This window comes from Patella vulgata, chromosome 7 (assembly GCF_932274485.2).
Source record: "Patella vulgata chromosome 7, xgPatVulg1.2, whole genome shotgun sequence".
NCBI classification, from domain to species: domain Eukaryota; kingdom Metazoa; phylum Mollusca; class Gastropoda; family Patellidae; genus Patella; species Patella vulgata.
Window position 1 is genome coordinate 833,891 of NC_065885.2, and position 11,940 is coordinate 845,830.

Here is an 11,940-nt window from a genome sequence, read left to right on the forward strand (position 1 = left end):
TGTGTTGAACGTTTTAAAGTGTGAAAACTTATCCAGAGAATGGCAGACTTTTGGGTTCTTTTATATTTTTCCTTTAAAAGACTGATAATATGACATTTAGAATATGTGTGGTAAAATGTTGCCAATTTAGGAGGTTGGGGGGCATATTACGGAGATAGAAGTGTTATCATGCTTGATTCTTCAAAATTTTAAATTCCATTCACCATCCGTAATAAAGTAAAACAAATAATTTTTTGAGCACTAAAACCGACAGACATACGAAGAACACGGCTGTGTTTCCAATTATTATCCAGTTGTATGCCCTCACCAAGATTTTTTCGTGCTTCATGTAGAATTAAAATTGTTTGTGAAGTGCAGTACGCCTGAATTTCTAACCCGGGGACGTCAAGTTAAGGAAGCATTGTCTCCCGCCGTTAGAATTGCATTGATATTATTCACAATGTTTTGTGAAAATAAATAGATTGGTGAAACGAAACAATTTAACTTGTGTTTTACTAAAACTGATTGTGCGCTGGCCACATAGAGCTGCAACTAAGTAGTCAAAGATCATGTTCGTTTGGGCAATTTTTATTTGTAAAGAACAAAACTGTAGCTGGAGTGCATGCCGATGTACGTCTGTGTAGAATTGAGGGTTGCCTGCTAAACTCTTGTTTTTTTAGATTTATTTCTCAATAACTTGATTTACAATTTAAAAAACAAAACAAAGAAAATTTAGTTCCATTGTAACATTAACCTCGAAGTACATTGACTATGAAATTATTTTACGTTGAATATCATACAAGAAGAATGTATTTCCCGACACAACACAAACATTTCAAGAAATAATGATAGACCTCGATAAGCGTCCAATAACATAACCATCACGAGAGTCTGGTTAGCTTAAACTGAACCATTACGTATAATGAGTTTTTCGCTTATTTCTCCAAAATAGTGTTTACTTTCACTCGACTAGGTCATATTTTTTTAATTTATGGTCTGGATTTGTCTGCAATACAAAAGTGCAAAATGAAAATTTGGAAAAATAGGGTCGGCTATTTTGTAAACCAAGTTATTATATTATATGCAAATAAACATGACTATTTTGTTGGAATTTGCCACCCATTATCCAGTGATCAACAAACTAGCAATATAGTACTCATTTGCAACAATACCCGTTGGGTTAAAACACCCGTCAAAAAGTATATAGTAATTATTGACGGACAATATCTCTCCTAATTGAGCTAGAACGTTCAAACGTCATGTAGGTGTTTATTAGGCCAATGCCTTGATGGAGTTCAAAGATGGGCATTTTCTGCTTAGGGTAAACAGAGATAAGCAATTTGATTGGACGAGACTTTAAAACACTGTAACTCTCCGTCTAATTGAGGTACAAAGTTCGAAATTGGTTTAGGTGTCTATTAGGTGAATGTCTTAACAGAGTTCGATCATACGCATTGCAGAGATAAGCAATTTGATTGGCTGAGAATTTGGAACACGATAACTTTTGTTCTATTTGGGGGAGAACGATGAAACTCAAAAGTATAGATTCATTATATCAACACCTTGAATGTTCTGCTTAGGCTAAGCAATTTGATTAATCAAGAAGTTGGAACATATCAACTCTGCCGTATAAATGTTCATTAGGCGAATGTCTTGACTGAGTTCAATGATTAATAGTTCCCGCTAAAGCTAAGCTTAGCAAATTCATTGGCCGATGTTTTGAGACAAGATAACTTTGATACTGATGGCGAGTGACGAAACTTAGTGTATAGATTACTGAAAGATTATTTGACCATTATTTATTAGAATATACATCGCCACAGAGTATTGTCAGCAATCGTATTCTTTATTGTAATACTCGGTGGGGGGGGGGGAGCGCGAAATCATAAGGTCTGTCGTTGAGTCTAAGTGTCGTGGTTTCCATTCCGAGCTTGTGTGTGACAAAACGTGGGGGCGCCGAGTCCTCCGGTTTCCTCCCACTGGTTAAGACCCTTACGGTTAACGGAATTAGTGAAATAAGATTCCTATTCTCCCCGTGTACATGACAGGAGTAGGGTCACCTGTGCCACCTCGTGGGGTTTCTCTGGGTCTCCCGGTTCCTCCCACTTCTAAAGACCCCTACGACCAAGCCAGTTATTGAAATAAAATTAGGTTAATCCCGAAACGACCCAGTTTGTGTCGAGTGGATGTTAAACCCCATTTCATTTTGTCCCTTTCAACAAATATCATTAGCGTGTTACCTCATTTGGATGTACATCTACTAGTTTAGATAAACCAATGACTATATCAGTATAAAGCCGGTGATGACCTCAATCCTTCCTTTTAAAGATACGCCGAGGCGAGAGCTCCGTGGGTAAAGCCTTCTCTCGCTAGCCCCACGAGAAGGTTCATGGGGATTTTCCGGCTTGGTTCCCCCTTGTCATTGGTGCAGGAAGGAGGGCCTAGTAAGGGACAGCGTATATTTGTTCAGATGTGACGAAAAACAGAGGTCCAGCGGACACATTCGCGTGCACGTAAAAGACCCTTTGACCGCAGAAATTGGATATGAATAGGCCGTAGTGCCACTGTCCGGTCAAAATTTCTCTCATAGCTGACTGTATCGCGTACGTCGGTCCCTATTAGTCCAGTCGGAAGAGACAAATTAAACCTCATTTATTTGTTATCTATACTAATATTTGTGAAATTTGAGGTATAGGGGTAGCTCGGACCGGGGAGTAACATAGACCAGGTGGCGTTAGTCTACCACTTCCGGTTTCGGAGTTATGACCCCCGGGCTGTTCGGGGTTGGCGGCTACACTAGGTCTGCCCCGAATCTGAAATTTGGGGTATAGGGGTAGCTCGGACCGGGGAGTAACATAGGCCAGGTGGCATTAGTCTACCACTTCCGGTTTCGGAGTTATGACCCCCGAGCGAAGTCGGGTATCCTGCTAGTATAACATATTAACATGACGGGCACACGATTCATTCTCTAGGCTATTGGATGACTGTGATATTAGATGGATTAAAACACCCGTAACACATAATAATTTTGTGGATAATCGGGACTTTGTTCATTTTCGTAATAATGTTATTGACACCTGGAACTATTCCTCAACGATTATAGTAAGAACGGTCAATATCTAAATCTTGCGTGATGCAACTTTAAGAATATGTAAATAGCGAACACTAACACATAGACTGTTTAAGCTTAGATCTAGTTGATAAGGTCACGAGATGTAAAAAGGGCTAGCGCTAATACTAACCCTAACATTGGACCTAGCCCCAATGCCCAAACTTTAACCAGCAATTTCGCAACAATCACGTGCCCTAACCTTAGTTACATCTCAGCGACCTTGACGAAAATTGAGCTGACCTAAACAAAAAGATTTAGCCCTAGTGAACTTGTCATCAACATGGCTAATCTGGTAGATGTTAAAAAAGATCGACTATAAACTTATCTAGACAGACCGGGGATTTCAGGTTTTAATCTAATTCATCTTTAAGGATATCTATGTAAATAGCGACCCCTTGTGACCTAAATTATTCAAACATCCTTTAGTAGATATTACAGATCGCATTACATCGTACATTATTTCTGACATTATCTTCAAAATGGCTGATCTGACTGAATTCAAAATGGACTATAACTATTTAGGCAGAACGGGGCTTCAAGTTTCTAACCTATGCCTAGGTACCATGACATTTGGACAAAGCAGTGTAAGTATCTAGTTATTACAACCAACACGAAAGTTTATAAATTGAGGACAATGGCTTCCCCATATTTAAATAGTGGATGAAAAGAAATATGATTGAACGTCTGTTATGTACGAAACGGTCTAATGCAATGTGCTATGAGGGACATTTTGCCTGGACAGCGGCTCTACGACCTATTTCGTATAAATGGGGCCTTTAGTGTTCTTCTTCCAACCGAACGATTAGACACTTTAACTTGCAATGGTTTCCGTTCTGCATCACTGACCAGTAGAAATGAGGATGGAAATCCCGAAAAACATTTCCGTTCAACACCCTGGTTAAAATGAAATGAAAATGGTTTTTAACGTCTTACTTTTCTTCAGCGACTGGGATAATGAGCTAACGATGTGTGCTATGGGTGAAATGTTGCCCGTACAGCGGCGTTACGGCTTATGTTTATTTCGAATTACATCTGTCAACGGCTCTTTTACGTGCACGCCAATGTGTACGCCGAACCTCGCCTGTTCGTCCCATCCTAACGACAAGACATTTTCCTTCTCAGCCCGAAAGGAACGTATAACCTCTTGATCAGTGAGCCAGCGTCATGCCCACTGAGACGCTATTCAGATAATATTATATACTCATTAAAGCGAGGCTGCGTGATTTTCTTTTTCTTTTATCGAAAAATGTCAGATTTCTCACGGTTTTAACCACGCTTATATATACTCAGGGATTTTTTATCAAAATTATATAAAAACAAATCCAAAATACCAACGCTAGATTATCGCCCTGTTTAGATTTAATAGGATTAAAATCAGGTCCATCAATCTGGTTAACGGCAAATAAATATTGCTGCGGCGTGTTATAAAGGGAGCAGCATTGATCGTTGTCATATCCCTGTAAATACATACAGGAAATGAACTATTTTTGGACGGATATCCTTATTACACGAAATGAAATGAAATGGGGTTTAACGTCCTACTGTTCTGCTCCAAACTGGGCTAATGAGGACGGGCATACGCCATACAGTGTGCTATGAGAGAAATTTTGCCCGGACAGTGGCACTACGGCCTACTCTTATATCGAATTCCAACTGTCAAGGGATCTTTTACGTGCACGCAAATGTGCACACGGGACCTCGGTGTTTCGTCCCATCCGAACGACTAGACAACTGTCCTTGTCAGGCCCTCCGTCCTGCATCACTGACAAGGGGGAACCACGCCGGAAAATCTGGATGAACTTTCTCGGCCAATGCAGGGATCGAACACCCGACCTCCAGGCTAGCGAGCCAGCGTCTTACCCACTTAGCCACCTATTACACATTCAACTTTCACAATATGGTAGTTTGCCAGGGATTCCATAGCGATAAACTCAGGATCTTTAATTATTTTCTTGTACATTTAAGTTTCATGGTGGATTGCCTGGTCAATGTGACGAAGAATTATCTCATCAAATATTAAATCGTTATGTTGAACTAGGTGGTAATTTTATAGATACTGCTGATATATATTCACTCGGTAATTCTGAGTCTATTATTGGCAACTGGCTAAAACAGTAAGTTTCATCTCTGGGTTCAAAATAGTTCAAATGAATTGAGAAATGAGATATTCAAATAATAATAGAAGCCCTAATTAAGTAATAATAAAAGTCCTAATTAAATAATTATATACTAATGTCCAAGAGAAAGTATACACTGTGCATTTTGTGTTGCATCAACCAAAGTTGTTTTTCCATGGTATACGGTATTTGGGTACAATGTCAATTTGTTTCCCTTTTTTGGGGGTGGGGATGAGGGGGTGGGGTAGAAATGTTGGGTTTGGACGCAAGAGACAAACTCAGTAATGTTTTATCAAATGTTTTTAATCTAAACAAAACTTAGTCCTATTTTTAGTGTGTATACTTTCTTTTGGACATTAGTATAGAATCCCCAATTAAATAATAATAGAAACCCTAATTAAATAATAATAGAAGCCCTAATTAAATGGGGTCTATAAATAATGAATGGAAATGAGGTTTAACGTCCTACTTTTCTGTATCGACTGTGCTAATAAGCCATGTAGTATGTTACAAAGGAATTGTACACAGGCAGCGGCGCTACGACCTACACTTATTTCGAATTCCAACTGTCAGTGGATCCTTAACCTATTGCCATACACGCTGGTTTATTTGATCTCATCAGAACCACAAGACGCATATCCTTGCAAGGTCCTCCGTGCTGCACCACTGAGAAGGGGGGGGGGTGAATCCTTGGCAGGTCCTCCGTGCTGCACCCGACTGAGAAGGGGGGGGGGGTATTCTTGCCAGGTGCTCCGTGCTGCACCACTGAGAAGGAGGGGTGTCCTTGCCAGGTGCTCCGTGCTGCACCACTGAGAAGGAGGGGTGTCCTTGCCAGGTCCTCCGTGCTGCTCCACTGAGACGGGGTCGACGCAGCAAAATACCAAAGAATGTTTTCGGTCAATACTGAGAGTGGACCCTAGATCTCCTGGTTAGCAAGCCAATGTCATTATTATTTGAAGATGACAAATGAACCAAGATATGTAATTTACATACTCTACCATTTGCATGACACCGTTAGTGTTTATACCATTTGTGAATTCTACCTTGACATGCAAGCCATACTCTTTTATCCTATCTTAATAAATTGGAATCCGACCCGCGCTTGGAAACTGCGATGAAAACATTTTTTAATGTATTTCAGGCAACAGCGAGATGAATATATACTGGCAACTAAAGTGTTTTTCTGGCGAGTTAACCCGGACATAAATCGTCAAGGATTGACAAGACGACATATTGTAAAAAGTATAGAGGAAAGTTTAGAAAGATTACAAACAGATTATGTTGATTTGTACCAAGTAAGTATCCCAGTCTTAAAATGTTCCACATTTCCAGCAACCAGTCGGAGGGTTGAGATGGCCTAGTGGTCTACAGTTTCGCGCTTCTAGCTTTAGCTGCTGGCTTGCGGTCGTAGTTTCGGGCTTCGAGCTTTCGCTGCTAGCGTGCGGTCGTAGTTTCGATCCCTGGTGTGAGCGCACGTTGCTTGGAGATAGGGGCGCCTTCTCAACCTCGTGGGTTTACGCTGGGACTCCGGTTTCCTCCCACAGGAAAGACCCCTTAGCGTGCGCTGAGCATAGTAAAATAAGACAATTTGTCTGCGATGTTACCCTCGGTGGAAGCGGACGTTAAACGCTAATAGAAGGAGAAGCCATCCACCGTGTTTAACGATGCAATTTGCCGTGGACACGACAATGCGCAAAATATGTCTAGTTGAAACATGGCAACCATAGGGTTTTCTTCTCGAGTGGTTTGTTCTTGTGCAATGGAGGCAATTTTACTAACTCTGTGAAGGCTGTAAATCCAATTGTAACATGGACGGGGAATCTTCCTCTGTTCTTTTCATTGAATAAGCAGATTGTTTTCCCTCTAGAAGATTAGATGGAGCTTAACCATGCAATAACTAGACCTGTTCAATGTTATTGTACGGTTTTGCTGGTTTACATTAGTTTTAGTAGAAATCATATAGAGAAGTGGGCTGGGTTTTGCTGTACAATAACAACAATCATGTTGAGCAGATGTCAATGTTACAAGTCATTTATAGCACGCTTCATTCGTTAAGGGTTTTAACATCTCGACCTTCGGCCTCGATGTTTAAACCTGTTGTACGTGAAAGACTTGCTATAAATATAACTTAATACGGTTTTAAAAACGTAACTGTCAGGTAACATCAATTCTTTGAAATGTAACTTTAGAAATAGTTTGAATCGAATGAACAGAAGGAGGAGATAGATATAATTTTGTTTTCATATTCATATCTGTACTTAATCTTTCAGATGCATTGTTGGGACAATGCCACACCCATTCGAGAAACTCTGTTGACGTTTAATGACTTGATACGCTGTGGTAAAATACGTCATGCAGGTTGTAGTAACGTTACAGGATGGCAGTTACAACAAATAGTTGATTTAAACAGAGAACTTGGTCTGAATCCATTTATTAGTCTTCAGGTAGGGTCATTTATTAAACATTAACTTAATCCATTTGATCTACGTCATAATATTGAATGAACTGTGCATTTGATGATTTTAATCAAAGGTCTTTTTGGAATATAATTCTTAAAGATAAGCATCATTTTGCTACACGGAATTTGTGAGATAAATAACTGGTGAATAAAACTATTTTACGGACATCGATATCAAATTTACAGCAACAATACAGTCTGGCTACCAGACATGATGAGTTTGAATCGTTTAATGTGTGTAAATTAAATGGTATTGCTGTCTTACCATGGAGTGCCTTAAAAGGGTAAGTAATGGGTTTTGAGAGGGTTCATCCTCATAGATTTTTAGAGGAGCTGAATGTCTTTCGAACCTAACATTATCGAAAATGGGTCAAAAGGCACATATTAATGTAATATAAACTGATTTACATTCATATTTTAAAACTTTTATTGCAGTTTCTAAAAAGTTTTGTTTTTCGAAAAAAGCGAGCAGTCCATATTGAATGCTTGTTTAATTTAGTCTACATAGCAAGTATGGTTTGACATTTCACTTATATTACCCACCGACGTTTAGCCCGAGGGCATTATAGTACACGCCAGCCTGTACTGGTTTTAAAATTGTTCACTGTGTCTTAAAAAGTTGATACCAGGAGCCCATATTTTCCCGGTAAAATAACCCCAATAAGTCGCGATTGTCGGAGACTGTGGATAATACTGAGTTAGAACGTTTAATTACATTTCATTTCTGAAAGACCCGCTTGAATTGTGTAAATCAGGCACAGGGAGGGAAATGAGGTTTAACGTCCACTCGACACAAACTAGGTCATTTGGGGACTAATATATGGTTCAATTTTATTTCAATAATTCGCGTGCGTGACGGGGGTCTTTATCAGTGGGAGAAAACCCACGAGGTGTGGACAGGCGACCCTAATCCCTGTCACGTACAACCGGGGAATCGAAACCACTCAATGGAAGACCATATAATGGAAGGCCATCCAACCCCCAGTTCTTATACAAATAGAACTATTATGATCATATGATGTTTTTCCTTTCTCAGTGGAGCATAATCTGGTTTTATACAAATAGCACTAGTATAATAATATCAGGTTTTTCCTATCCCAGTGGGGCATTATCTGGTTTTATACAAATAGCACTATTATAACTATGTTTTTCCTATCCCAGTGGGCCAATATCTGGTTTTATAAAAATAGCACTATTATAACTATGTTTTTCCTATCCCAGTGGGCCATTATCTGCTTAAATAAAATAACACTATTATAATTATGTTTTTCCTATCCCAGTGGGAATTATCTGGTTTAATAAACAAAAATGCCCTATTCTAATAATATCATGTTTTTCCTATCCCAGTGGGGCATTATCTGGTAAATATAAACGTGAAGAGAGGCCGGTAGCTGGAAGAATTGGTTGGGTTGCACAAGATGAAGCACAGAGAGGGAATCAGACTTTTCCATCTTGGGATAAGTTAGAAGGCAGTGACAAAATATGGAACACCATTGGGAAGTTGGAGGAGATCAGTAAAAGTAAAGGTCTGTAGTCTTAGTTCATATCATTTGCTTTTGTTGCCTCTTGTGTTGTCCATACAGTGTAAATTAATATGATTATCATGCCATAAATCGGAAGGAATTCGCAGAGTAGGGAACACCACTGGACATCTAGAGCTAATCGGTAGAAAAGAAATGAAATGAAATGGGGTTTAACGTCCTACTGTTCTGCTCCTAACCTGGGCTAATGAAGACGGGCATACGCCATACAGTGTGCTATGAGGGAAATTTTGCCGGGCAGCGGCGCTACGGCCTACTCTTATATCGAATTCCAACTGCCAAGGGATATTTTACGTGCACGCCAATTTGTACACGGGACCTCGGTTTTTCGTCCCATCCGAACGACTAGACAGCTGTCCTTGTCAGGCCCTCCGTCCTTCATCACTGACAAGGGGAAACCACGCCGGAAAATCGGGATGAACTTTCTCGGCCAATGCAGGGATCGAACACCCGACCGCCAGACTAGCGAGCCAGCGTCTTACCCACTTAGCCACGTGATCCTCTAATCGGTAGAAGTAAAGGCATATTTATAAAACAAAAACATATGTGTTTGTTTCCTTTTTGCATCGTAATTCAAAGAATTCAAAGAGAATCACTGAATGGCGTCTGTGTTTCAGTCAATCCGTTTAAATCACCGTTATCCAGTGGTCTACAGAGTTGATTAAAAACTTGTACTGATATCAAAATTATTGACCAGTAATAGACCGATTAAGCTCTTACATAATGCATTTCGAATCCCCGTTTGTACGTGACAAATAGTAGGGTCGCCTCTCCAACCTCTGAGTTTTCTCCGGGCCCTCTGGTCCCCCCCCCCCCCGCTTCTAAAGACCCCTACGTACAAGCGAATTATTGAAATAAAACTGAACCACATGTTAGTCCCGAAATGACCTAGTTTGCGTCGAGTGGACGTTAACCCCCCCCCCTCTCTCTCTCTCTCTCTCTCTCACACACACACACAAAATGCATCTTTAATAATTGTAGTTACATGTATTTTATTTACATGTATAATATTAACATTTGATTTGTTGCTAGGTAAATCGGTTGCCCAGGTAGCAATAAGATGGTTGTTACAGAGAGACGTTGTTTCGTCGGTGATAATTGGTGTCAGAAACCTTAAACAGTTAAACGACAATGCCGTTGCCAGTTCCGGTTGGAAGCTGACCAGAGAAGAGGTAAATAGTAACGCCTATTACGCTACAAAACGCGATCTCGTGGATAGGGTGGGCCTGAATTTTATAGGGTGTGGGCTTTAGATCATAAGGTCTGCCATTGAGACAAGTGACGTGGTTTCGTGATAAGGAGGAGGATCGTCTGTCCAACCTCGCGGTTTTTCTCCAGGTCCTCCCACTGCTAAACCCCTTTACACACAAGCGAATTAATGAAATACAAGGGAACCATATGTTAGTCCCGAAATGACCTAGTTTGTGTAGAGTCAACATTACGTCCCATCTCTCTCTCCCTCTCTCTCTCTCTCTCTCTCGCTCACTCCCCTGATCTTAGAAAAGAAACTTATATGGAATGAGTTCTACGTTTCTGCACCGACTGGGCTAATGAAGACGGGATTACCCCATACAGTGTGCTGTCCGGGAAATTTTGTCTGTTAAGCCGCGCTACTTTCTAATCGTATATCGAATTCCAATTATCAGGGGTTCTCGTACGTGGAAGTCAACGTGTACACCAGACTTCGTTTTTTTGTGCCATCCGAACGACTAGACACTGTGCTTGTCACGCTTCCGTTCTGCACCACTGACAAGGGGATCGAACCCTGGAAAAACTCACCGTGTCTCCCTAATTATTTATATAAGTCAATATAAACGTCCATGACTTTTCAAACGGTTCAAGAAGAAATATATAGTCGACAATCGGAATACTGACATTCTGATTTATTTACTTTCAGATGAAGGAATTAAATGAAGTTTCTATGCCAGACATTCCCTATCCTTATGAACAAATATGGCGGCAAAACGATTACAAAAACAACAAATATCTACCGAGTTACTTTGTGGATGATGTCACTAATTAGCATATTAATATCAATATGGATTGTTTATAATAATTATTGCTAATACATTTTTCATTTATAGAGACGTTTTATTCTTTCCGTGATCTCAGCATTAATATAAACAGAATTTTCACAGTGACATTTGTAGCCCAGAAGTTGCGAGCCCCTAGGCCAAAATCGATAAAATAATGTAGTAGATATTCCTCATTCGTAAACATTTTTCTGATTTGTCTGACTTCACCGGTTGTAGATAAATCATCTATCTGCAATACATAAACACTGGGCGGCATGAAGACCTGTTTGGTTTATTTTTTCGAACGAAAGAGATGGATTTCAATGGTTATCTTATTTTACCCGGTTACAATGTTGACATTTATACAAAAGATGAAACTCTGCAGGGTGTGGGTGAGGATGAGCTTGGGCATGGTGGCTCGGAGAGTATAACACAGGCCCGTAACTGGGGGGGGGGGGGGGCGCATGGAAGGCAAAGCCCCCCCCCCCCATGTGAAAAAATTGTGGACCATAACAACAATCGATAAACATTGTCCGTCAATTTTACAGCACCCCCCCCCCCCCCCGTTGCTCTGAGCTAGTTACGGCCCTGGTATGACATTGGCTCACTGTAAGGGGTCTTGATTTCGATCCCTTGGTAGCCGGAGAAAGTTCCTGGAGTGTTTTCATTGTGGTATTCTCTGTTGTCAGGGATACAGAATGGGTGATCCCGTGTACAC

The 11,940-nt window shown here is 40.4% G+C and overlaps 1 protein-coding gene across 1 annotated transcript; it reads left to right on the forward strand.

Annotated features, from left to right (window-relative positions):
* The first annotated feature begins 3,573 nt into the window (after positions 1-3,573).
* LOC126826869 (1-deoxyxylulose-5-phosphate synthase YajO) lies at positions 3,574-11,291 on the forward strand. Its single transcript, XM_050555968.2, has 8 exons — positions 3,574-3,675; positions 5,057-5,205; positions 6,350-6,503; positions 7,479-7,652; positions 7,853-7,950; positions 9,014-9,192; positions 10,240-10,379; positions 11,105-11,291. The coding sequence occupies exons 1-8, from the start codon at positions 3,595-3,597 to the stop codon at positions 11,228-11,230; spliced, it is 1,101 nt and encodes a 366-aa protein (XP_050411925.1). The 5' UTR covers positions 3,574-3,594; the 3' UTR covers positions 11,231-11,291.
* The last annotated feature ends 649 nt before the right edge of the window (positions 11,292-11,940 follow it).